The 27,997-nt window shown below is 48.8% G+C and overlaps 1 protein-coding gene across 10 annotated transcripts in view; it reads right to left on the minus strand.

Annotated features, from left to right (window-relative positions):
* The window catches only part of FOXP1 (forkhead box P1), a 565,106-nt gene that overhangs the window by 81,483 nt on the left and 455,626 nt on the right, over nt 1-27,997 (minus strand). For 7 of the 10 annotated variants that reach the window (XR_008558876.1, XR_008558877.1, XM_054729759.1 and 4 more), the window contains 3 exons: nt 9,046-9,183; nt 7,970-8,059; nt 2,550-2,703 (listed from right to left, as the gene is read on the minus strand). Coding sequence is in view for 8 of the 10 variants with exons in the window: in XM_054729759.1 (XP_054585734.1) it covers nt 2,550-2,703; nt 7,970-8,059; nt 9,046-9,183 (382 nt within the window). In the remaining 2 variants the exon portion in view is untranslated. Of the gene's footprint in view, nt 1-2,549; nt 2,704-7,969; nt 8,060-9,045; nt 9,184-19,531; nt 19,748-27,997 lie in introns of those variants that run through there. The other 3 variants (XM_054729760.1, XM_054729762.1, XM_054729758.1) reach the window with 3 other exon arrangements.

Consider the following 27,997-nt stretch of genomic DNA (forward strand, 5'->3'; position numbering starts at 1 on the left):
CAAATGCAGACAGGCCTCACTTCCACCTACAGCACAGGTTCCGACCAAAGGACCAGGCCTGCCGCCTGGATGACAGAGGCTCCCCATGCCAGCCCTCTGCAGAGCAGCTGAATCCAGGGCACCGAAGGCTTTAGCTACCAGCCTTTTCGGCACATGAACCTGCATCCAAATGGGGTAGAGCTGAGGGCCCAGAGGAGGCAGGGCAGCCCCAGCACAGAGCATGCCTGCTCTCCTCCGCTGACCACACCGCACAGGTGCACCCACGCCGCACAGGTGCACCCACGCCGCACAGGTGCACACACGCCGCACAGGTGCACCCACGCCGCACAGGTGCACCCACACCGCACAGGTGCACTCACACCGCACAGGTGCACCCACCGCACAGGTGCACCCACACCGCACAGGTGCACCCACACCGCACAGGGGCACTCACACCGCACAGGGGCACTCACCGCACAGGTGCACTCACACCGCACAGGTGCACCCACACCGCACAGGTGCACCCACACCGCACAGGGGCACCCACACCGCACAGGTGCACCCACACCGCACAGGGGCACTCTCACCGCACAGGGGCACCCACACCGCACAGGGGCACTCTCACCGCACAGGTGCACCCACGCCGCACAGGTGCACCCACGCCGCACAGGTGCACCCACACCGCACAGGGGCACTCTCACCGCACAGGGGCACTCACACCGCACAGGGGCACTCACACCGCACAGGTGCACCCACACCGCACAGGTGCACCCACACCGCACAGGTGCACCCACACCGCACAGGGGCACCCACACCGCACAGGGGCACCCACACCGCACAGGGGCACCCACACCGCACAGGGGCACCCACACCGCACAGGGGCACCCACACCGCACAGGGGCACTCACCGCACAGGGGCACTCACCGCACAGGTGCACCCACACCGCACAGGGGCACTCACCGCACAGGTGCACTCACACCGCACAGGGGCACTCACCGCACAGGTGCACCCACACCGCACAGGGGCACTCACCGCACAGGGGCACCCACACCGCACAGGGGCACTCACCGCACAGGGGCACCCACACCGCACAGGTGCACCCACACCGCACAGGGGCACTCACCGCACAGGTGCACCCACACCGCACAGGGGCACCCACACCGCACAGGGGCACCCACACCGCACAGGTGCACCCACACCGCACAGGGGCACTCACCGCACAGGGGCACCCACCCCGCACAGGGGCACTCACCGCACAGGTGCACCCACACCGCACAGGTGCACTCACCGCACAGGGGCACCCACACCGCACAGGGGCACCCACACCGCACAGGTGCACTCACACCGCACAGGTGCACTCACCGCACAGGGGCACCCACACCGCACAGGTGCACCCACACCGCACAGGGGCACTCACACCGCACAGGGGCACCCACACCGCACAGGGGCACCCACACCGCACAGGGGCACCCACACCGCACAGGGGCACCCACACCGCACAGGGGCACCCACACCGCACAGGTGCACCCACACCGCACAGGTGCACCCACACCGCACAGGTGCACCCACACCGCACAGGGGCACCCACACCGCACAGGTGCACTCACACCGCACAGGTGCACCCACGCCGCACAGGGGCACCCACGCCGCACAGGTGCACTCACACCGCACAGGTGCACTCACCGCACAGGTGCACTCACCGCACAGGTGCACCCACACCGCACAGGTGCACCCACCGCACAGGGGCACCCACGCCGCACAGGGGCACCCACGCCGCACAGGTGCACCCACACCGCACAGGGGCACCCACACCGCACAGGGGCACTCACCGTACAGGTGCACCCACGCCGCACAGGGGCACCCACACCGCACAGGGGCACCCACACCGCACAGGGGCACCCACACCGCACAGGGGCACCCACACCGCACCGGTGAAAGAGCTGCTTATACCAGGAGTGTCCTAAACACAGCAGAGTGCTCGCTGCTGATGCCCGACACCCAGGGGAATAACATGTCAATGGCTTCTCAAAAGAAACATTTTAAATCTACATAATCTTGTTATGTTCTAAAGAACCTCCGTTTTTGAAGAAGAGCTATAGATATACATGCTCCCTGATCAGATGAGTGAACTAACCTGCTCAAAAATCAACAGTCAGATGAAGGTAAAAAAGAAAGTAAGAAAAGAGAGCAAAACTAACAAAAAACCTTTCGTTTTTATAATCACACAAAAATAAACTTGACTCTATCTCTAGATATTAGAAAGTGGAATTTATAAAGCATGACTAAGATTTAAAACAGAACAAGTTACATGACATGAAATGCAGCTTAAAATGACTAAAAAAAGCCTTCAAGAAAATTCATTTGTAATTCCAAACTGAAAACATTCGATCTGATTAAAATGCTGTGAGTGGGGGAGCACTGCTTTCCCCTCCCTCAGGGACCCGCCACCTGGGTCCCACTGGCGCCAGCAGTGTGGGGACTCCTCCCAGGTCTGCAGGGCTTCCTGGACAGTTCCTCAGGGGCAGGCAGGGCCCAGGAGATGGGCACCGGCCTCGGCGTCCACACCCACCTTGCGAGAGGGGCTGCAGGGGCAGCGCGGGCTGGCCGGGTGGCAGTGACAGGAGGCCTTGGCGCTGCAGGGACAGGAGGTGCTGCTGCTGGAGCTGCTGCATCTGCAAGAGCTGCTGCTGGAAAGCCAGCTGCTGGGGAGCCACCTGCTGCTGCTGCAAGAGACCAGGCAGAGAGTGAGGCCGCGAACAGGCCAGGGGAGGCCGCCCCACCCACCCATCCACGTCCAGGAGAGAAGGGGCACGTGGGCGAGGGGTGCTCCCTGTCACGGTGTCACTTGGTGTGAAAGGGACCGCCCCACCCCCTCACCCAGCATGTGCTCTCCCTGGCTGTCAGCACCGGGACCTCAGACTCCAGCAGGACAGTGTGCAGGGACCCCAACTCTGGCCCCCAAGGGGCCACAGACAGCTGCCTCCCTCCCATGCACGGGCGAGCTTTTAACTACTCTGTTTATCACTTCTGACATAAATAAATGAGAAAAAATCAGGCCTTTGAAGAAGAAAAACTTCATCTAATATTGTTAATTAGCCATGACAAACGATGAAATAACATTGTAAATCTTTCACAGAAACAGCCACTAGATTTTAATTACACACATTCATAATTTAGCAAACAACATCGTACTCAACTGGGTTTCATATGGAGACACTGAGCTTCAGATGCCTCCACTGGGCTGGAGGTTCAGAAAGCCTCCCGTTTCCCTTCCCAGCTTTGGGCTCAGAACGAAGGGGCTCTATCGTTTGACAAATATCTTTTTGTTGATTGGACAATGACAGGAGGAAAACTTTTGTTGTGTAAAACATCAATACATCATTCCTGTGTTTAGCAGGCCTTGCTCCAGCCAAAAAAATTAATGTAGATTTCCTCAGTAATTATCTGAGTGATAGAAAGATAATACAGTGCAGCAGAACAAAAATAGAGGGAAATTATCTCATATCCTTAATCTGCGAGGAATCAGATCGAGGTGGAGGTCTCAGCCACATCATGGCTCACAATTCGGAAGGGAAGTTAACTCTTCCCAAACTGTAGCCCCCAAAAAAGATCATTTAGGCAAAGAACAAGATCCGTTTTCCTAATTCTAAGTATTAATGAAAATATCAGGGAGACTTTGCAACTAACAGGACTCCACAACGCCGCCAGAGCTTCTGAGAACTTCACTTTACAACAACTCATTCACTTAGCCCAACCGCGACCTCGAGCCAATCCATCCATGAATGTGTGCGGATCACGGCCTCCTTGATGCAGAGATCAAGGGAGGAGAGAAATGGTGGCTTCCTTTGGGTCTCCGTGTAGTTTATTTTACAGTAAAAAACCATCATTCTCATATTAGCAACCAATTTCAGACTTACCACCATGCCACTGAGAAAGTTAATTGAGTTTCACTCCAAAAAACAAATTCTATATCACTAACAACAAAAATTTAAATAAATTTAAATGAAAAGCCAGTGTTTTCATTTTAAGAACAGCATGCTTAAAATGATCCAATTGTTTTCACCCCTTCCCAAGTTATCACATTAATGTAAAACCCAATGATAGTTATATTCATGTCAAAATGATTTTTCTCTTCTTCAACAGATATTAATTCCCAGAGTTTTTAAAAAGGGGGGGAAGGTAGACAAAATCCAACACTCATACAATAGAAGTTGGAGGATCTAACTCCTCTTGAAGAAGAAATAATGGGGGGTGTTGAAGTTTAGGGAGGGTGTTTCCTGTCTTACTGTAAATGAAATGTTTAAAGATGCTGTATTTATATAAAATGACTGATGGCTTTTCTGTTGTCACTGCAGCCATCCCTAGGAAAGCTCATGAAAGCTGTCCACGTTTGAAAAGCCAGGATATAAAAGTATACAAGGCCCATTGTCCAAAGAAAGAATTTAAAAGCAACACTGGTTGCCAAACTGCTCCCCACCCAGTTACCAAGCACAGGATACGAGCCCATTTGTTTACTTCTCACAATGGAACGCACACAAAAAAGGTCTCGGCGCAGTCGCCGCCACAGGTCAGCAGGCAGCGTTAAAAGGCTCGAATGCCCTGATAAACCTTGCATTTCGGATCCCCTCCCTGGAGCTGCAGTCAAAGGTCTGTTTTCCTTTCTTCGGCTCCTCCCTGCTGCCTAACATAAACTGTCATAGCTGCCTGGGACAAATGGCCCTTTTAAAACAATCAACTTAGCCTGCCTCACCCACACAGGATGGGAACTTTGTTTGTGGCTGGCCTTACTATGAATTCTGCCTTCTATTATCCACACCCATTCTGTGAGCAGCTGCTTAAGTAGCCAGCACATGGGGCTGCGTCTCTCCTCAGGAAGGTCAGGTCTAACTCAGTGTGGAGCCCAACTTGCTCAAGGAAACACCTTTGAGGCAACTTCAGGGAAAAAGCAAGTAAAGGTTCATTGTTCTGGCCAAAGATCAAGCGCCTTATAGCAAAGGTAATCAAAAAAGGGAAAGGGAGGGAGGGGGGAGGACCTGACAATTCAAAATTATGAGCCACTAATGACTGGGGATTCAGTGAATTAATATACTTGTTCCATCTGTCAACATCCAAGTTCAAACCTTGTTAAAGTCATAACCACTAGTCCACATCATGAAATTGATGCCATGTGACTTGGCCACCACCTGCATGCTAATTCAGGAGACCACCTCGGGGAAACGAGGCTCTCAAGCCGCAGTGACAGCACGTCTTGGCCAGATCTCGCGGCACTGGGAACGCACCCTGGAATCCAAGACCTGCCCCTGGGTCTGCCTCCCCTCAGGATGGTAAGGCAACGTATCTCCTGTGTCACCCATGCCTTCAAAATGGAGGACAAAGCGCGACCACAGCACACGTAATGTCCTGGAGATGCTGAAATGCTCCCGTAACGTCTCACCTCCTGGCTCAGGAACCAGGCATGCCTCTCCTCCCCAACCCCCGCCCGCTCAGCCACCAGCAGCATTTCGCAGGCCCAGATGCCCCTCTGACAGCAGCGATTTGGGAGAGTGAGCTTTTATCCTTCCTTCTGCTGCATAACTTCCCCCTCTTGTGTCGTTATCTGCCCTCGGAGCGCTCGGACTTTCATGTTCCCCCAGCATGCAGACGCGCGTTTCAAACCACGTCTTGCAGACCAAGTAAGAGGTTAATCAGAAGTGGCAACAGAAGGAAAAACACAATCCCTGGTAACTGATAAGAATGGCAGTGGCAGCCCTTTTTGGTTTGTCTTCAAATATAGAGTTAAAGATCTTTAAAAACCTAAATTTTGATGCCTTTGAAAAGAAAGAAGCACAAAATAACAACAGGGGGTTATAGCCTGTGAGCCACGGGGGAGAGACTCCGTAATTCTCCTTCTCCCTTTTGAAGGCTGTTAGAAATCTGAGTCAAAAAAGCAGCAGCAGAAGGGAACCCTCTCGAGGCTGTAACCATTTCCTGTGATCATGCATAATGTGCTTCAAAAGTGGGTTTTTACCAATTCTGTTGATCAATTGCACCTCCTTCATATCCTTCTCTTCTCTGCTGTTTACATCTGATGTGACTCAATGACAAGCACTGTCTGAGGCTGTGAAACAGGCCTGTCATGTTGATTTATGGGCGCATCAAACCACAACTTGTCCAAACCGAAGCTCGCAGTTCATTAATTAGAGAGTTGTGACTTTGAAGTCAGCTTTCAGACTGTGGTTTTTAACATTTGGCTTAATTTATATGCTCTTGAATGTGGATCTCTAAGGAAAAAACTGAAATTCCCTTCTTGTCTTTGAACTTCTTTTGACCGCACAATAATCATTTCTTTGTCCAGAGTGATGCCTGCAATCCCAGAGTCATTAACGCGCATTGAACTGCCACTGATGAGTAAGCCCTCCTGAATTAGAAAAACAGCCAGCAAAACAAAGCCGAGAGCCTCCTGCACAGTGATATCTCACCATTACATGCCTTCCCTCCCTGTGCCATTTCCATTTTAATTACTGTTAGTCCTTTAGATTTACATTTTAGACACTTTTTAATCTGTTCCCTTTTCTATTACAGCAGGACCCAGTAGCACGCCACTGTACACAAATGTGTCAGCACTTTCATTAAAGCACCTCCTCCCCTGCACCCCGAAATGGCCCCTACTCTACGGGGGTTTATATCCAGGCTGCTAAAGAGGACTCCAGGGTGAAAACTTGACAGGGCATGGAAAATGCACCCAATTTGTGTTGTGAGAGGAACCCACAAAGGGAGAAGGGCCGGCTCATGCGCACTGTGTAAAATTAGTGCTTCCTGGCCGCCCCACTTGGGGGAGGGAGGAGTCACCTGGGAAGACTGCGTCCCGACCCAGGAAAGTGGCCACCTGCTTAGGGCCAGCGCAGAAGCCATTAAATTGAACTGGGAGCTGTTTCTCTGTCATTCCAAGGAGAAAACACTTACATGAAAAGCATGCCAGTCACTGTAGAAATACGAGGAGGTAAGATACGGGGGGCAGGGGGGGGGGGCAGCTCTGGGATGGGTAGACAGATGTCGTGACAATGCGCACAGGCACAAAGACACGCCCCCGATGACTGAGCCTCCCGCACACGGGCCACACAGAAGGTCCCCCAAGCCTTCCCATTCCTGGAGGCAATACTGTCCCCTAACCGGGCGGGGTGCTATAACTATGTGAACTTACAAAGCATTGTGCACGTGGAAGCTGCTGCGATACCCTACTGTTTGCTGGGAAAACACATATGATCCAAGTGGGAGACTTCTCTAATGTTAGCTGTGCCACTGCAGACTCGCTTTTAGAAGTTTTGATATGTACAACTCGCACGAAAAGTTAAACTGAGATTGTGGTATGGAGAATCTGGCTCTAACTTTCTTTTTTTTTAATAAATCCTCACCTGAGGATACTTTTTCCATTGATTTTTTTAGAGAGAGTAGGGCGGGGGGACATCCACGTAAGAAGACACATCGATTGGTTGCTTCCTGCATGCGCCCTACTGGGGATCAAACCTGCAACCCAGGTATGTGCCCTTGACCAGGAATCCATCCCGAGACCATTCCTTGTGCAGGGTGACGCTCTAACCATTGAGCCCCACCGAACAGGGCTTGCTCGAACTTTCTGTTTATCCAACCTCAGCACACACCCAAGCTCTCTGAGCTGGATACAATAATCAAGTGTGTGTCCAAATCAAGTTTTCCTGAAAGCGCTTCACTTCCCCCAGGTACAACTTGCAAAGGGGCCTGAGGTTCTGCCCAGGACCCCCGCCCAGTGCTCCCAGGAGGTGCACCTGCAGCAGGATTATAAAATACGTGTCAGCAAACACATGGGACCCAGAAAAACCGGAGCGAAAACAGGACAATAACTCTCGGTCTGGAAGCTGAGAACGATAGAGTCAGCTCAGTTGTGCAATCATTTAAAAGATGAATGACAGTTTAATAGCCACTAGATAGTCCTCTGGGATCTGTGGTTTGAAAGTAAAATAGCAGTGTCGGTACCTCTTTAGGCTGTTTTCCAGCATGTTGTTGTTGTAAAAGTTGAAGCTGCAACTGCTCCTGTTGTTTTTTATAAAACTCTTGAAGCTGCTGCTACAAAGAAAAGAGAGGACGGTAAGTCAGGGGCAGCGCCCGCCACTGTCCCTCTCGGTGCCATACGCAAACTGAGATTTGAAAAATAGCATCCTTTTATCTGTAGTGGCCTGACCTTTAGTTTGAAACTCAACAATAAATTTCAGCGCACACTGACTATTCTTGGCATTATTGTTTGAAAAGTAATCTCCCAAATGAACTGATGAAAAACATACCATTTTCCACACAAACTCATTAAAATAAGGCAAGGGGTGACCTTTGATTGTACAACAAAGGCAAACGCCCTTGCTGAGAGTCTGGTGAATCTCTCCTGCAAACAGGCCGTGCTTTCTCAGTGACAGGGCCGGGGAGTGGGGCTGGTCCCGCGTGCGCATGCGCGTCAGAGGGCAGCCAGGCTCCCTGCAGCCGACGCCGGCCGGGCCACCTGCCCCTGCAGTACTCAGTCTCATCCTTTGCGTTCAGGGGTCCATGAAGTCTGAAGATTAGGTCTCCATGGTACAGTGGCAGCGAGAAATTCATTTCAGCATCAGCACAGGTGAAAGAAAGAAAGTCAACTATGTACCTTACAATTAGCCAACCCCAAAATGGTCTCTGGTTTGAAAGAAAAACTCTGTAAGCTTCCGAGTTGAAATGGGACTGCGAGAGCTGTCCCATCCGCTGCTCCCAGCGGCTCCGCTCTGCTTTGATTCACACAAGTAGAAGCCTCTGGCTTACCAAATAAAAGAATGCAAAGCCACATAAGCCTAAAAGATCTTATTTCCACCAAGCCCAATTACAGCCCTAATCTCCGTCCGGAGGGTGCTCTACAGACCCAAACCTAGTGGCTGCGGCAGGGCTCTCTTTCAGGGAGGCAGCCCATTGGTTCCTCAGGGCCCAGCGGCCTGCCTCCCCCTCTGGCTCCGCCTGTGCCTCTGGAGGAGAGCCTCTGCTCAGGTGAGGCCGGCCTGGAGCGGAGCAGGTGCGAGGAGGGAGCGGGGAGCGGTTACCTGCTGGAGCATGAGGGCCTGCTGCTGCTGCAGGAGCACCTGGAGCTGCTGAGGGCTCAGCACTTGCTGCTGCAGGATCTGCTGCATCTGCTGGGGGGTGATCACTTGAGGTGTCATCATAGCCACTGACACGGGCACCTGGAAGGTTAACACAGCGTGAGCAGGAGCCAGGGAATGCGCACAGCACTCAGCCCGCCAGGCTCAGCGGCTTCAAGAACTGACCGATTTCCCACGCAGGGTGCTGATCCAGAGGGGATGCAGCAACAGATCCTATTGAATCTGTTAGGAAGTTTATTTTAAGTAAAATAATAATAATAATAATAATAATAATAATAATAATAACAACAACAACAAAAGAAACCCCTGCAGCACTGACAGCTGTTCCAGGCAGTCTCTCAAGCAGACGAGGACTCAGGCAGATCTGGAGGTAGGTTAGAACGATCTCAATTTCTTGTTAAGAATGAGTTTTCCGTCACAATGAAGTTAACACAAACAAATTTTGTTTTAGAGAAGAAGGCAAGTGGGAACCAGTACCTCCACAGCTGGAGCTCACAGGACCCACTTCCTCTGTGGACCGCGATTTTAAGGACGATCAGATCAAGGAATGCTTAGCCTCGCGCACGGCTGAGCCCTCGGAGGCGCACCTCCTGCACTCAAGCACAGACCTTCCTAGGAGCCTTTCCCCTGCCTCATTCAACCGCACACAGATGTCTCAATTCCTCCACACTCTGTGTGATACCAGGCGAGCTGCTTCCCATGACATTTCAGTGACAAACAGCGCCAGTGATGAACTTGATAGCATTTCATATTTGCAACTGTTAACACGCTTCTGCACGGGCATCTCGGCAAGGAACCTGCACACAGTATCTGAAAGGATGATGTCTTGTTCAGATAAAACACTGACATTAAAATGACAGGCTGTCTTGGCCAAGGTTACACAAATTGTATTCAGGCGGATACCTAATGACAATGCTGTGGATTCTGCAAGCTTTCGAGAATGTAATTTAGCTATTCAAAATAATCGCTGCACTTGTGTCTCATTTGCAGACTACATGAGAACCATTTTGTCAGACCCCGAAGATACAAGACTGTTTCATGAAAAATCACCCCCAAATAAAAAAGATAAGGAAAGAAAAAAAAACAACAAAAAAGACAAAACCTGTATGTCTTATAACAGTAATGTTTAAGCATCGTACTTTTTAGTTTTTAATCAAACATGTGACAGCAAGAAGCAGTAAAGGATATACTTTGTTAAAAAGGATCTGCTGTCATCTCATGCATTACAATAAAAGGTAATAACATGTTTTGCACTTTGCCTGTGTGCCACTTAAAAAAAATCCGGCAGACAATAGCTGATCAGAAGATAAAAGAGTTTAAAAAATCTTTCAGGGCAGCAGTAAGCAAAAGCGAGAAATGCAGGATTAATTTTATGTAACATAATGTCTTAATATGCAGTTTATCTTGACTTTTTCACTTGATTTGTCCTGTCATTTGCATAGCGAGCTCTCATTCCTAATTTCACAGTCATTATGCACTGATGTCCCGATTTCTCAGCATCACTAATTTTGATGAACTAAAAATGGTTCCTGAAGGTCAGATCCATGTACAGCAAACACCCTTCACTGCTGTCGCAGGCATGTTTCTGTGTGAGGATGTTTATGTGCAAGTTTCTCATTGTTTGGAAAACACGACCCAGAACATTTGAAAATTCTCACTAACCCAACTCATGAAGGTCATCACAGAATCTTCCTATTGCACGGCCTTTCAAATGTAGATGTAGATACATTGTAATTTAAAACAGATGGGAATGTCTGAATATTTTTACATGCAGAAAGGGACAGATGTATATGAGTGGATAAATCATCCTTTTAAAAAGACACTTGGAAGCACAAAATACCACAATGGTTCTCAGTGGACTTCCATTCACTCTAGGGCAAACACCAAGAAGAATCCATCACCACACCTAACCATCCAGGCATTAATCCCAGTAACTCTACTTTGTCTTCATATAGAAAAAGCATTTTGAAATTTTCAATATGTATTTGGGTGCCAATCACTATCTTGAGCTGTAAAGCTAACATCACAATAGAAGTTTACTTTTCCTTGAGAGTTGCATCATCACACAGGGACGCTTGATTAAGCAAACAAAAGAACCAAGTTTAAGGTTTCTTTTTTCCTCTGTGTTTCTTGGATGATGTACAATATAAATATCCTTGAGCCAAATTTCTGATGGTGATGAACAGGAAAATGGACAGGAATAGGGTGGTGTAAGATCTGAACTGGTGATGAACACGAAATTAACAGTGTTACAACAGAAATCATCATAGCAACAGCACCTTGGTCGGAATTTTTAAAACAACTATGGAAAGCCTATGCTAGAAAGACTACGAGGGAACTTTTGGGGGCTAATCTAAATGCCCTCTATCTTGATTGAGCTGGTAGTCACAAGGATGTATAAAATTATCAAAAAATTTTCCAACTGTGCAGGTAAAATGAGTGTATATTATTTATAGTATGTAAATTATACTTCAATAAAATCAATTTAAAAAGTTAAAAGAGAGCTGACACATATAAAGATAATTTTAAAACCCTTACATACAGCCAACAGTTTAACTCTTCCCATAGTTATTTACTCCATTTTTGTATTTGTGTTACAGAACAAAGAAGGGAACTTGGGTCCCTCCAGTTTCCCTTTGGACACTCGAAGGAGGTGCTGATGAGTCTTAAAATGCTGAAGCCGCAGGCACAGCCAAAGGGAAAAGGGGGAAGAACCCTGGGTGACCTTCCCCAGCCTGCAGGCGGCTCTGATCATCACCGGTGGCTCAGAGCCGGACGGCGCTACCTCTGCTTTTATATCTGAAACCACATTTACCACCAGTTAGCTCTGAGCCTCCAAAGTGGACTTGAGCTTATTTATAAATGTGTTAAAACTGAGATTTCCTTTCCTCAAAGTTCCAACATGTCATGAAAATTGGTTATGGAAAGCTTTAGCAAACATACCCAAATGGACAGAAAGCATTATAGGGTAGAAAAGCAGGGGTGGGGGAGTGGGGGGAGGATGAAGCACAGTTTAAGGCTTTAAATAGTTAAAAATTATAGCCTAGATATCCACTCCCTTAACTCCCAACGTTCAAGTTTTTCGTGTAGCCAGTCCCTCCTAACACTAGGAATCAAAGGGCATGCAGCACCAGCGAGAGGCTATTAGAGCCCACACTTTATTGCCCATTACTACTGAGGTCATTAGCAGCAAGAGGGATTGTACCGTCTTAACCTATTGATCACTGTAACTACTATCATCTAATCCTGTGTTGAATGTCTGGAAAGCGGCTAAAGGCACACAAGAGAGAGTGCTTTAGCATTGAGAAATATGGTCAAAGCTCAGAAATTACACTTTGATTCATAAAACCTAGCTAGTGGTTTAAATCAATAGTATTTAAAACAGTCATGTGAGTTTTTAACTACTGTGTTCTAATATTTATGGGCCCCTCTTTGAGAGTATTCAGTCAAAACTAAAACTTTTGGCCCCTAATTCTATGCCATCTCCCTTACCCTCCTTGAGAAAAACACACAGTAATTTCTGATGTTTTTTTGTGTGCTACAAGGCTCATGCCTTAACTGGGAGTTCAACCTATTTCTTGATTTCTTTCTCAAATGACAATTTAAATATAATTTTAAAAGATTATGTCTGCGATACTGTAACTACCTTAACTGTTTGAGTATCTAGAAATGAGTATGTTTTCTGAGTTAACAATGAATCATAGAAGGAAATTTATGAAGAACTAGAATGATTCTGTCTAGCTGCCTTCAGGGATCAGAAATGCAAATTAAACTTGTGGCAGACATTTAAAGAATGCTAGCATACAAAACCGAATCTCTCTCACTCACACACACACACACACACACACACACACACACACACACACACACACTCACACACACACTCGGTGATACACTGTTGACTGATACCAACTGGGAGTGGCCGACCCCAGGTGTGCATAAACCTGCCCCAGTGGCAGCAACACAGCTGAGCCTGGGCCACGGACGCTGCTAGTATGGGCATGTTGCCACCTGAATGCCAGCAAGTGGCAGGACGCTGTCAGCACAAACAAGTGCTGCTAACCGCCCCCCACTGCTGTGTACCGCGGCCTGGTGCAGACCTGCTTTATCCAAAACGCCTTTGGGTCACCTGAATGCGGGAAGACTGCTAAAATGACTTGTATTATTATTTTCTTTCACTCCTAAGGGGCATGGCATGTGATGGGAAGGGGAAAAAAACCTTAAAAGCTAACAAATAAAAACACCCATAGAAACAATACTTATTTTTAATCTTGGAGACAATTGGAGGAATTGGGTGGGAGGGGAGAAGACACAACATAAATACTGAAAATCACACTTTATCATTTTTTTGCTTTCTCTTTAGTTTACACTCATTTATCTACAAGGAAATACTGCCCAGTATACACACCTAAATTGGTTTGTCAACTTCTTCTCATAATTGCTATGTGTAGAAATAATAAAAATGAGAAGATAAAACATTTTAAGTACAGTTATTTCAATTATCTGGATTAATAATTTAGAAACTATTTTTAATCTCTGGCCTTTTACCAGACATATGTCCCACGAAACTGGAGTGCCACAGAGACCTCGGGTTGAGTTTGGATGGTAACTGACCAGGTTAGGCACTGGTTCATCAAATAACCAGAGCAAATCAAATTAAATTAGAAGGCTCCAGAATATCAAAATAAAACCAAAGAAAATGGCTCCGCTAAACACACACACACACACACACACACACACACACACACAGGAAAAAAGAACTATGCCAAATCTTACAAAGCCACACAGAATAGAAGGAGCCTATGTAGCAGAAACACCATCACTGCCCTGAGAAAGACAACAGTTTTCATAATTAATAAGCCAGTGACTACAACTGGCATGTTGTCAAACAGAAAAGTTAGGAAGCTTCTATCCATTCCTCATGGTATCTAGAAAGCACACACACACGGAGATACCATGCTAGGTACCTGTATCATAGAGAAAAGAAAATACATTTCTGACATAATATTTCAGTCTTAAAAAAATAAAAAAGCCTACTATTCATGTGGGAAGTATAATTCTGTTTCATTATAGAATTCTGCTTTTTGTATAACTCCTTTAGACTCAGCTATTTTGCCACAATACTGTAGGAAGCATGAAGGCAGGTAATGGTTGTTATATTAATGCAAAATCGGCTAAGCAGTGAGTCATTAGCATAACTGTTCTCTCAGTAACAATACAACTACCTATTAAAATTTTAGAAAAAAAGCCTCTTTAAAATGCAATTAGCATTTCATTTTTTGCCATGTTGTTTATTGTAATCTATCAAGAAAGGCTATCTTTCTTTCAGGAAGGGTTGGGTGGTCGACTTGCCTGCCAATCAGGAGTTCTTCAGTTATCAACCTAACAAGCAATCTCCAGCAAAGCTCTCCCAGCTCTGCTTGTCTTTAAATTTTAAAGCGGAGCAGAAATTCCTGTTTGTTTACGCTGCTGTCCTCTAGCATCCCCATGCACACAAGGTTACTCACTAAGTGCCAGCAGAATTGTCTTAGCTTCAATAAATATCAGCTTCATTTGCATAAAAATGTAAAGTTTACATAAATTAAATCACTTCTCCCATTAGCAATTGTTAAACATGAAAATAATCATCCAATAAGCACAGATGTTTCCAACCTAATATTATTTAAATCAAGAAAAGCGAAGACATTTTCCTACCTCAATCTCTTCCTCCTGTAGGAGGGATGGAAACATTTCAGTACACGTGAATCAAAGCTGCCGTGACATTTTATATTAATAACAAAAATCATTTTTAAGTGCTGCAAATTGGAAGGGAGAAATATTCCAAAGTAGCTCAGAGAACCACAGGAACATTGCTATCCAGATTCTGAGGACTGGAAGAGCAGATGAGGCCCTGGCTAAAGAAGTCTCAATCCTATTTGAGACATACACGATCAGAGTGAAGCCTCACTTGTAGATATGCCTGTAAATCAAAGGATGCTGATAAATGCAGAAAAATAAAATGTTCATTTTTGTCAATAAAAGGTTTTTCTAAGACTGAGAATTAAATGTACAGCTCTGCTTTCTTCAGGTTTTAACCAGCAGAGACAGTATCAGAGGGAGCTTAACGGCAAACACCTATTTGCCCCACATCATTGAGGCGGAAGGGGTACTATAGCTGGACTGAAGCATGTAGGTAGGCCGAAATTAGATAATTCCAAAATTGAGTAAGGCCTTTTTCTTTTTTAGAATTACAACTTTTTTTTTTTTTTAGAATTACAACTTCAGTTTCTCAAATTGTGCAGTTTCTCACACATATTCCCAACACCTTCACCTTATACATCACAGTTAAGCTAAGGGGTGCAAATTAGATTCTAATGAGAAAACATCAGTTGCTTCTTTGACAATCTCACCATTCACTGGTTTATTTCTAATGAAGACAAAGCCCAACCAGAAGCTCCCAATGTGTTAAAGGTCAAAATATGTTCAAAAATACTGAGTAAAACCCAGGCCAATGGGAAAGCTGCGAGGACACGTCTCAGGAAGCAGTGTGACAATTAAGGGTAATTTCACAAAAAGCCATCTTCAGGACAAAGTCTGAGAAATTAAGCTGCCACAACTGTAACAGGTTAGATGAAAAAAATAAAAATTTAATGTATTCTCCCCTGTGTCATCTTGTTTTGTCAGGACATCAAATAGAATTGGGAAGTACAAAATAACAAGCCCTGGAGAAATCAGAGAAGCCGACCTTTTTGATGTTGTTGATTTACCTTGTTCTGTTATTTGAACAATGATGTCTCAGATTTGAGGGCAAGATAAAACTTAAAAATTAAAACATGATACCAAGGTATTCTAAAAAAAGGGCACCGCCACATTTAGCCCGCCTCTTCAAGCTCTTAACGGGATTTGAAAATGAGGCACGATGCATGTGTTTGCTCTTCATTTTTCTCCTTCTAAATGAATGTCTCTTCAAACAACGGCCAGTTTGGAAGAGGGACTCAAAGAAGATTATTCCTACAATCCTGAAGTAGAGGCCCAGGTTACCTCTTTCCAAATAATTCTGCAGAGGACTGTTTAGCTAAGAGGTACCGAGGGAAGAAAATAAAGCTGAATTTTACGAGGAGGAAAAAAACGTACTGCACACTCTTAAATGAGTAAAACAAATGCCCAGAAATATCACACCGCTCCCAAGAAAAGGAACCTTTCACACTAAACAAAAACAAATTTACTAAGACTACCCCAATCTAGCCATGCAGGTCTACATAAAACTACACCCCTTTGCCCTGGGAGGGCTACAGATCTTCAGAACATAACTCCTAGACGCGTAGCAAATAATGTGTACAGAGATATAAAATCAATGCATCACAGAACAGCTCAGTTTTATACAGCCTCTCCTCCTGGAGAATGCATGTGAACCACAAATGCAGCAGTTAAAAACATGTTTAACGGCACGAAAGGTAAATAACCCAGTATTTACAAGCACTAGAATTTGTAAAACCTGGACTCGCTAGCAGCCATTTAATGATTATAACGTCTTGTCATGGAATTCACATTTTAACATGTAACATGCACAGGCACTACTTATGTATTTATTTACTCGAACCTTCTCTCATCATCTGTTGCTGCATTATCCCTCGCTTGCCTTCGTAAAGAACCACCTGAAGTGGATTCTACCTGGCTTTTATACTTGCCCAGTTACTAAGAACATAGTTTTACGTTTCTCTTTAGTGATGTTCATCTACAGCTAAACCACATAATAAAATTAATTTCTCCAACCTTCTTTTTGCCAATTCAAATTTTACTCAAATTTTATATCAAGCTGAGAAGCTGGTTACAATGTTCTCTCCTGATTGTTTCAGAAACACAGTTAACTCAAACACACTTCTGCCACATTAGCCCAGATAAATCTGGAATTTCACTGCTTTTAATTAATCTGGATTTTAATTTTTCTGTATCTTGCAAATGTGTGGAGGCTGGCTGGCAAGTTGTGTAACTGGCCAGTGTCTTGAAAGAGTTTATCTTTCAAATGACAGCCCCTGACAAGGCGCAAACACCAAGCAGCGATGGCAGGTTTGTTTTCTGAGGTACACTTAACTGAAAAAAAAAAATTCAAGCCACCATTCCTATCACAAGCTTTCTGATGATTTATGGTTTACCAACTGAGCGAGGTTACGCAACACTGCATGCCTTTAGATGCATTATTTCAGCTAGTTGAGATTTAATTAAGATCACAGCCTCTAAAATCCCTGTCAAACGAAGATTCTGAGAAGACAATACACTATATACCCTCATGCAGAATGTTTCCAGTCCATCTTCTGGAAAAATAGGAGTTAATCTGCGTTTCTATGGCTGCAGACAAAAAAGTTCACCAATTTTGTTTTCTTTTGACACTTCAGTTGTTTTCTATTATATGTCATGAGATCATTCCCTTCCAAGGAGGGAAGAAAAAAATCGAGAGTGAAACACATTGCAGAAAATGCACTTGACATTATTACCCGACATGATCATAGCTGAGCTGTGATGTCATCACATTTTCAATAATCAGCCCATGCTTAGGAGTTTCATTTAATGAAATATGTTTATGTTAAAATACAACACAAACAGGAAGCCTGCCTTTCTTGAATTACTCCGAGTAAATAACTGACATCCTATGTTTCTCATTTCCTTTACTCACCAACTTTTCATCAGATGAGCAGCACATATAGGTAGAAAAGCAAGTTCTTAGGGCAAATAAGAGAATATAAAGCCCATTGCTTTCACTCTGTAAGTAGCCCTTAGTATAAAAAAAAGTCTTTAAAATAGTTTTCTCCTTATAGATTGGTAAGGAAAAATGTATAATCATGTGGCCCTTCACGTCTTTTCATTTGCATCAGATTAGTATTTGTTGCTTATCTCACGCCTTAGAAATGACAGGTGCTTGCAGTCTGGCCCTTGACAGGCCACTACACAAATAAGTGCCTTGCCTGAAAGGCTAATGCAGCACTAATGAACAATAAATCAACTCTGATTATCAAGTGTCAGCCGCTCCCTGCTCAGTTCAGCTCTATCACATCCCAGAGTCAGTCAGTCGGGTCTCTGGGTAGGCAGTCTGTATTTTGGTTTCATTTTTACACAATTTTCACTGAAATGTGTCAGGCAGCAACAAAGAATCCCATAAGACAGAAGCAGGCTCTTTCAGTGTATGCAAAGGGTACCAATTTGGAGAATCTGCTTCGGTCTTCATTTGGTTTACTTGGAGTGAGTCAACATTCAAGAAATATTCTTTTAAACAACAGCAGCAGCAACACGTCAAATCCAAAACTAAAGTCTTACATGATCGTGTTTGAGGGCTTTGACAATGACACCCTCGCTTGAACACTTTACCGCACACACTACCTTTGACGGCACACACACATTCCTCTTAACAATTTTATTACAAACCAAACAAAAAAATGAACAACAAAAAAAGCAATATAGGGCTGCTTCTAAAATAAAAACTTCACTTGGCTTTTTAAAATGGCTTCTTTAACACCGACTTCCTAATGATAAAATAAATGTAACATTTTTTTCTTAAGCAGATTAGTCACTGATAGTATGATTCACATTTCCTGTTATCAGGCTTAATTTCCCCCAGATATGTGTCACTTTCAGAATGTTGGAATCTATGGAAATTAGATGATTTACACTTTTAAATTGGCTTGATTAGAATATTTGGACGGTGTGGACAGGAATATAAAATTATTAGTATTTTACTTATGACTGGCAGGCCCTGAAGGAGTTAATCCCAAAGAGGAAGAGTCCATATGCACTTCGCTGGAAAACTTTACCACCCACTTCCTACGGCTCCTTCTTCCCGCACGAGGCCTGGGCGGGGGCAGCCTCCTCCCGCCGCCCGGCCGTCTTCCCGGCGGTTTGACAGCTGGGTCTGCCCCGCGGGAGGGAGCGGGCCGACCGCTCAGCCCCGTCCTCGCTCGCAGCCGCTCACGACTCACACCGGCCGCAAAGTAGCGACGGCGGCGGAGGCGCCCAGCTGCCGGGCCCTCCCGCGGCTCGCGGCGGGGCTTCGCTCCCCTCCTCCGCCCCCCGGGCCGCGAGCTCCCGGCCTCCACGAGCTGCGCCCGGCGCGGCCCGGCGGCCCCAGAAACTAACTCCGAGCGGAGGGCCGCCGCCCCGGCACTCGGACGGAGGCGCCGGCGTGTCTCCGGCTCCAAGGCAGCCCCACCGCCATCCTCCCCGGACGCGGGACGGGTGCGGGGCTTCACCCAAGCGGCTGCGCCCCGGCCAGACCCGCAGAGGGGGGATCGCGAAGGAGCCGGGGCGCGGGAGCCGCGCGGCAGACTTCCTCCAACTCAGCGGCACCCACCCCGCACCGAAACGGGAGCGGGAGCGGGGGCGTCCCCGGGACGCCCAGGCCGGTGCCCCCCACCCGTTCCCGCCTCCGCTTCCACCGCGCAACTCCCGCCAAGTTGGTGACCTCGAGTGCCGGCGCTTCTCTGAGAGGCTCAACTCCGACGCCGGGGCGCCGCGCGGCCGCCGTGGCGAGGCCCCGGGAAGCGGCCGGAGGCGGCGGGAGCGCGGCGCGGAGCGGCCCGGGGACCCACCTGACACTGTCCATGTAGCCGCCGGGCGCGCGGAGCCGGCGCGGGCGCGGGCGGGGCGGGGGCCGGGCGGGCGGGCGAGGGTCCGGCGGCCTCGGCGCGGCGCACTGCACGCGCGGGCGCTCGGCTCGCGGGCTGCCACCCGCGCCGCGCCGGCCCCCGCCCCGCCCGCTCCGCCAATCACAGCCCGCCTGCCGCCGCCGCGCCCGCCCTCCCACACAATGGGCCCCGCGCCCCGCGCCCGCCGGCAGGTGAGCCTCGCCTGGCGGCCCCGCTCGCTGGCGCTCGGCCCGCCGGGCGGCTCTGCGGGCGCCCGGGCCGGCACGCGTCCCCGCCGCCGCCGGGCTCCCGGCAGGTTGCGTGTTTGTGCGTCTGGGAAACCTTCCAGGGGACCCGGGACCCGGGACCCGGCGGGGACTCAGCGCCGGGCGCACGCCGCGCCCCAAAGAAACTGCTGAGACCGGGAGGTGCGGGCTCCAGCGGCGCTTCCCTCCACGCGGCCTTCGGAGAACTTTCGCTTCACGTGGACCGGCTCTCGGGCCGGGCCTCCCGCCCTCTCCGGGCGCGGGGCTCCCCAAGCGCGCGGGGCCGCCCTGAGCCGGCCGGGAAGCGCGGCCACCAGCTGCCTCCTTCGCTAAACCGAGTGACTGCCCCTCCACAAGGGCAGCTGTGACACAACAAGGGACAGGTCCCTAAGAAGTGATTCCTTACATTCCTTTCTTATTTCTACAGCAGCAACAAAGCTCCTCTGTACAAACACTTTAACATGGCCTCTAGCACAAACAGCCACTAGTCTTTAATGCCATTTAAATCAGAGGACTTGGGCTTTTAAAGTCACAAATACGCTGTAGGCTCAGCTGGCACAACGTAGGTGTCAGGCCACGTGAGTCCATCTCGGCTGCTCTAGAAATCACCCTCCATTTACACCTGTAACTGGGGGGAAACTCCTTGGCCTAGACTTAAAACACAAGCAAATCGTTTTGATTATTTTTCTCAAAATACTCAAGGCAAAAGAGTAGTGGCATCAATAATTGCTTACTTTCCTTCAATTAAGAAAGCCACAAACCCTAAGCCAGTAATTCCAGGTTTACTTGAGAGTATTTTCCATCTTAGGTGTTAAAATTAAAACTACTACACCCAAAAAGCATAATGATAAAATTTCCAATCAAGCCAGTGCCTGAATTTCAATGAGGCCAGCAGACAATCCCCCACTAATCTGGCTGCAAAAGAGACAAAAAAGCAGCCATTGACTGTCAGCTCATGATCAGATGTTAAATTAGTCCAGCACAACCACTCTCCACCCTAAAGTGTTCCTGTGTCAGATAACAAATTTATTAATGGAATTTTTCAGGTCAGAAAATTTAACCCCTCCCTCTCATGAATATTCAATAGAGAACCAAGGGTGGTCTTTTTTTGGGGGGGTGGGGAACACCTTAAATCTGCCCAAATTTACCATGAATCTTAGAGTTCTGACTTTTAAAGAGACAAGGCACTCCACTGGGAGGGACTGGGGTCCCACAGACAGAAAGTAAAAATATAGGAAGTTCTCTTCAACCAATGCACAGGCGGAAAGTGGAAATGGTCATTTCAAAATACACACGTGATTTTTTCAAGGGTATTATAATTATTTGAGATTTAATGTCTGAACAAAATCGGGGTGCATTTTGAATAAGCAATTCATTCTTTTAATAAACAAGTTTTTCATGAGGCATCATAAAACTCATGCATGCTTTTACAAGTTGGACTAACTACCTTGTTTTCTGGTCAGTGTTTACTCGCTAATAGCCTCCAGGAACATCAAAACCAACAATAAACAAATAAACAGCAAACAACAAACATTAGCGACGCCTATGACCCAGCAGGGAGGCGAGTCTCCCACAGAATACTGGCGTGATGCAATGTGGCAGTTACACAAGCACCCGCGCATGCTGCTGGCATTAAGCACATGGGCCCACAGAGGGGGAGCAGTGGGAGCAGGAGGCCTGGGAAGGCTGCTTGGGGGGGTGGTGCTTAGAGGATGGCTGGTTGGAGAAGGGGAGGTGGCCGTATGGTGAGGGAAGTGGTGTAGCAAGCTAACTGAGGCCACCTGGAGCCCTCCCTGTGCTCTCTCCAAACATGGCACAGTGACTCAGAGACTACTGCTAGGCAAGGAACTGTCCCCTCGGTGATTAACCTGGAGCGGCTGTACCTGCCCAGGCCACTCTGGTGAATTCTGGATTCCCAGGACCCCTTCTGTGTGGGTCCTCTTGCCCTTGGTGGGACTCACTGAGACAACTCTCCCACCGCTGCAGATCAACAGGAAGTGCTAAAACTCAGTCACCTCTAAGACTTAGTTAATGCCACTTAGCACCACGAGGGCCTTTTGGAAAGGCTGGGTCAAATGCCAAAAAATTAAGAAGGCATTTGACTTAGGGAAGGCTTTAGAATTGCTTTCAAAACTTGAATAGAAATTGCAATCCCATTTTACAGAGGAGGAAACTGAGGTTCTGAAAGGCAAAGTGATTTTCTTTTCACACCCAGCACCACAGGTCCCATGGGGGAGCAGATACGGAACAGTTACCGAAAAGAGAGGCCATGATAAAGTGAGTGGAGGGGCTACTGTTTCAAAAAGAGTGAAGGAAATGCTAAGTACCGTACTTAAAAATATTTTTGATGCCCACATCCTAACCGAACACCCACAACAGATACAGCCCTTGTTCAAACACCACATGTGAGGAAACCTATCAGTTGCTGAATGAGTCCACTGTGCAGCTGGCTGTGTACTGAAGAACAGATTACTAGGATCCCACCCCAAACTCCAACCACCACATAGCACACCTGGGACTAAATCATGGGTTATGTTTGGTTCTGCGGAGCTTTAGCTTTGACCACAGACGAAGGTGAGAGGTTTTACTGCCCATCCGAGCTGAGAATGAGGGAGAGTCAGGAGAAAGCGCCGGGCGGGATGCCTGCGCCTGAGGCACACTCAGCGGTGAGGAGGCCCCAACAGGCCTGGCCCAAGAGGCCGCTCCGGCCCAGGCCCTGCCTCGCCGGGAGCTGCTGGGGAATAAGCGGAGAAAGACGCGGAACGGACCGGCTCACGGACTGCCCGCAGCACGGAGCGCGGAGACCCGCACAGGTGAGTCAGGGGCGTGTCCTCATAGGAGACACTGCGGTTTGGTTTCTGTTGCCATAAAGTTGATCTGCCAGAGTCAGTGAAATAAAAATGGATGAACTGCTGGGTTGGAAAATCAACTGCACGGTGAGAGGCCACGACCTTAACTCAATTCTCCATCTTCTTCCAAACAACACTTGTGTTGACACTTATTTCCTCTCCCTGTCCAATTAACACAGTGCGGCACCCAGAACATGGCCTGGAAGGACACCTTAACGAGATCTGACCAATGGCTTCTATTGTAGAGAGAAAGCGCTGAGACGGGAACACCAAATGCAGGCCCCCACCCCTCGCCAGGACGCCACCGCAGCCACTGGAGTTAACGATGGGCAACAGCAGTTCCCATGTCCAAGATCTGGGCGTGTCTGCAAGGACCACTGTTCCTTGTCGATTTTAAGAGGAACACGAGTCAGGACATCCTTCATGTAGAGGGAGGGAGTCAGTGGTTGTGTGTCTGTTTCCGTTGTCTGTGTTGGCCATGAAGCTATTGATTAGGCTGTTTTCTTCTGTGCCTGTTGGGCCAAGGGGAAGGGTGAGTTCTCCCTCTTCTACAGGAGTTTAAATTTCTCTTTATGACTTTCTCCCAATTTCCATTAGCATCCTCACTTAATGCAACATTTTCTAATGTCAGCGTCCTAGTTAATTTATATTTACAGTAGAGGCCTGGTGCACAAAATTCGTGCACTTGGGAGGGCAAGGGGGGGGGGTCCCTCAGCCTCGCCTGCACCCTCTCGCAGTCCTGGAGCCCCGCTATCAATCACCCCACAGAGGGAGGCCCCACCCACCCACCGCAGCCCCGTAGGCCGGGTAGCCTGGGCCTCTCTCTGCAGGGTGATCATGGGGTGATGGCAGGGCCCCCAACCAATTGCATCGCATCCGCCTTGGCTGGCCTGGCACTAGTGTGTGTCATAGCGTGGTCATCCGGATGGTCATTCTGCTGTTCTGCCATTCGGTCGATTTGCATATTACGCTTTTATAGATGGCATGACTTGTCAACTTTCAGGTGCCTTATGATATATGAAGAGGTATGTAAGCTATGGAAAACATTTAACTCCCCCGCTCCAAACCTCTCACTCTAAATGGAAAGACATTCATAAAACACCACTAGTAAACAAAGTCACATATGGGGGGAAAACTGGCAACATTTTGTCCTACCTCTGCATCTGATCAACAGTAACAGATCCCTCTCCTAACACTGTAATCCCTTGCCTCACCATCATGTAAAACGTAGACTGAACTGCTCTACAAGAGGTTACGCTGATTGCAATGAAGTGCGCATAGTGCTCAGAGGCGCACGCCTGAGGGAAGGACGTCTCCCGAGAGGTTTCTCCTCCAGATGCCACGAAAGGAGAACCAGTGCCGTCAGGAGGAGTCCTGATATGTAGAAATCGCTGAGGATCAGGTAGAGGCAACTAGCCACCTTTGTTTAGTAAAGTCAGCTTTTCCGGAGACCTGTCCTGTGCAGCAGGTGACGAAGAGGCGCAGGGAGGTGTCCCTACTTGCCCTCCGAATGGTGCTCCCCGGTCTGCCTCCGGGCCAAGGCCACCCTCCTGTGACCCTAGGCTGACACACCCTCCTGTCAAACCTTCATGACGCCTGCCCTCTGCTGGTAAACCAGCCAGCATTCGGGAATTTCAACTCCCTCAAGGTCTTCAAGACAACTTTAAAAAGCTGGAGAGAGAGAAGGCAGGAATGAGCTGTGGACGGGAATATACAGATGAGGAGCTCCAGTGTGCCGCCCGGAGCACCCTGCCTGCCTTCTCCGTCACTCCCGCCCCGGGGAGAGCATGCTGGCGCCTTTTCAATAAAACACCGTCTTGGCAGTGAAGGACCACTGTTCCCATTTCCATGGTCCCTAAGGTCTCATGATGCAGGATCTTCACTGGCTCTGGCATTCATGAGGTGCACATACAGAGTGGGGAGTGGGGAGTGTCCCTCTCCTTGGCTGAGTGAGAAAGCAGAAACCCGGAGGTTGGTTAGGCAGCGGCTCACACCTCGCCTGCCCCAGCAGCAGAGCCAGGCCAGCCTGCAGGAGGCTCTGGCCTGGGGGCCCGGGAAGCCAGGCCTGCAGAGCCCTGCTGGCCATTTCAGACACGCATCTCCCAGACGGAACAGGAAGCTCAGCAGTTGCAACCGCAGAAGCAGTTGGGAAGCAGCACTCTTGACAGGGCTGTAGACGCCGAGTCAATGCTCAGGAAGAGCGCCCGGACCCCCACAGCGACCCTTACCCGGGAGGCCAGGCAAGGCGGAGGCATCCCCCCAAGATCAGCGCCTTCCACGCTGGGCGGCACAGCAGACACGGGGGGCCCTCCAGCTCTCCATCAGCTCTTCCCCGCACAGCCCCCGGCCCTCCCACCCCGCTTTAGGAGCAGCCACGCTCTGTCTTCTGTGGAGAGCAGTTACAGGCTAGTTCGTGGGGGTGATGTGGGGACGGGGGCGGGTGTGGTCAGCACTCAGGGACAGACTCCGAAGCCCGCACCGGACAGACTGCACATCCTTCCGTCTGCTTCCCACTCCGAAGGCTCCTGGTTTCCAAACAGCTCCAAAGTGGGCTCCCCGGCAGCGCGACGCAGAGGCATTCTGCGCCTCCCAGCCCCAGCGGCCTCCGCGGCGTCTGACTGACCCTGAGCCGAGGCCGCAGGCCTACCCGTGACCCAGGGCTCTGGGTGACCTGGCCATGTAGTCATAGTGTGATTGGGGCACCACTTCACCTCTCTAGCCCACACACCTAAACAACGAGAAACAGGAAAGAAGTACTCTACAGTTTCTTCAACAATGATGGCAATAACAGTAACTACCACCACGGATGGCTTATGGCTGCGGGTACACATGTCCCACCACCACAGCACTAACCTCTGGGTACTGCCTGGCTTTCAGTTAAGGTCCTGAGTAACACCTGCAGCCCGGCTGGGGCGGTCAGGCACATACAGGAGGCACTCAATGTTTGTCAGTTTGGCTCTCACCTCTCTCTCTCTCTCGCTCGCTCTCGCTCTCTCTCTCTCTCTCTCTCTCTCTCTCTCTCTCTCTCGTCTCTCCTTACCCCCCTCTAAAAATAAGTACATATCCTCAGGCGAGGATTAAAAAAACCTACCAGGAATATAGTTTTAAAAAATAGAAATAGAATTTTAGAGCTCGAGGACCTTGGACACGATTCTCATTGTCAATGATAAAGCAGGAACAAAGAGAGGAAGGGAAAAGGCCTTTGGGAAACACCTTAAAAGCCCTTATTCTGATCCTCTCCAGGTCACAGACTGTGACACATCAACAATTTGTGCCCAGGAGCAAGTCATGCCGTGGAGTCTCCGGATCGAGCTGCGGCTCAGCCCACCTGCCCTCCCAACACCTGGGTGTTCTTTGACCTTGTGACCGTTCCCTCTCCTCTGACCGTCCATGGTCTTCCCACCGCCCTGCTCCCACCAAAGTCATCTTCGAATTTCTGGTCCTGCCTCCCCAGCCGTTCTGCTTCTGTGGGTCTCACTTTGGAAAGGAGACGGGAGAGGGAGCGGCTTTGTGCGGGAGGTGCCCGGTGGGCTCTGACGGCGCAGTGCAGGAGAAGCCACTGGTGAGGTTTCGGGTGCATTCCAGGGAAACTGGGAAGCAAGCTTGTGTCCCAGAGACAGCAGACGCCTTCTGAGGCCGAATCAGTCTGGTCTTGAGAAGATGCACACAGAAGGTCCAGCTCACATGGCAATTCATTACTTTTCATCAATTTCAGTGGCCGTTCATCCCTCATGAGGAATGGAGACTGGCCAACATGAGGCCTAATTTGTGGAACAGGCAGCCTTGTCTGGGATCTTTTGCTACTGTTGTCTCTGGAGGAAAGCCTTTGGTGGAGCCAGTTACCATGGCATCTGGGGGCTCTGCATGCATCACATTTTAGCACATGGTGTAACAACCCATGACCTGATTTTAAGATTCCTTTTAAAGTTTCCCCAACATTCACACTAACCACGGTAAGGCATGGGACTCTGAGTGCCCAGGGAGGCCTGGCCTGGAACAGCAAGCATCTGATTGTTTGCTGAATTAAAGAGAAGAAGACACGCAGCGCAGGGAGCAGAGAGCAGGGGCTCCGTGCCCACAGGCGTGTCGGTGGCTGAGCCTGGAGCTGGGAACCAGGAGGTCACGGTTCCATTCCTGGTCGAGGCACAGGCCTGGGTTGTGGGCTTGATCCCCAGTGTGGGTCGTGCAGGAGGCAGCTGATGGATGATTCTCTCATCATTGATGTTTCTATCTCTCTCCCTGTCCCTTTCTCTCTGAAATCAATAAAACTATGTTTGTTTGTTTTTTAAAAGAGAGTTTCCCTTCTCAGCCTAAGGGGATAAGAGCACTTCTAAAATAAGACACGATTCTGGGGGATATTTAAGGATAGTGCGTGGCCCGGTGCTTGGCCGGGAGGTGGGAACGGCATGCGAACATTCACAGGGAAGGTCACGGCTCACTCCCTCCGTCTCCTCCTCTGACGCACTGTGGGCCGTGTCCTCGCGCACTGCAGGCTGAAGGCACCGCCTCAGTGCGGTCCCGGCACCGCCCCTGCACCTGCTCTGGTGCTTGAACCCTAGTGGGTGCTTCAGAAGCCACTCCCTCCGGGTGCGGGAGCAGGCCCGCTGCAGGTCTCCTTCCCTCGGGGGAGGTGGAGTCACCTAACTCAGAGTTAGGGTCCCTCGCCTGAACCAGCAGCGGAGAACAGTGCGAGGAAGGTTAGAGGTCACGTGAGACACACGGTGACTCCTTGCAGAGCAGGCCCGGCCGGGCTCTTGTGCCTCTTTCCCTCGCACCTCCCTGTGGGGACCGCCTCCCAGTCTCGCCTCTCCCACCAGCACGCTTTTCTGCAGAAATAGACGTGGCTCAAGAATTTCCAAATTAAAACCTGGCAATGGTTTCTATATTCTTGTTTCCTAAACCTATAAATCAAAACTGTCTAAACAGGTCATAAATGTTCCTGGGCAATATAATGGGAAAAGTTCTGATTTATGGTGCTGGTAGAATAATTTTAAATAATTACATAAGAGTTTAGAAAAATGCAATTAACACCTTTACAAGTTTTTTGAAATGAAAGTGAATGTGGAGATGATTGTTCCCAAACATACAGAAAGACAGGAAATAAAAGTAAAGCTCAGATGCACTGTGAGCGGTCCTGTGGAGAGGGCAGCGGCTTCTCCTCAGCGAGGAGCACTGGCACGGCTGACCG

The sequence above is a fragment of the Eptesicus fuscus genome, chromosome 18, assembly GCF_027574615.1.
Source record: "Eptesicus fuscus isolate TK198812 chromosome 18, DD_ASM_mEF_20220401, whole genome shotgun sequence".
NCBI lineage: Eukaryota > Metazoa > Chordata > Mammalia > Chiroptera > Vespertilionidae > Eptesicus > Eptesicus fuscus.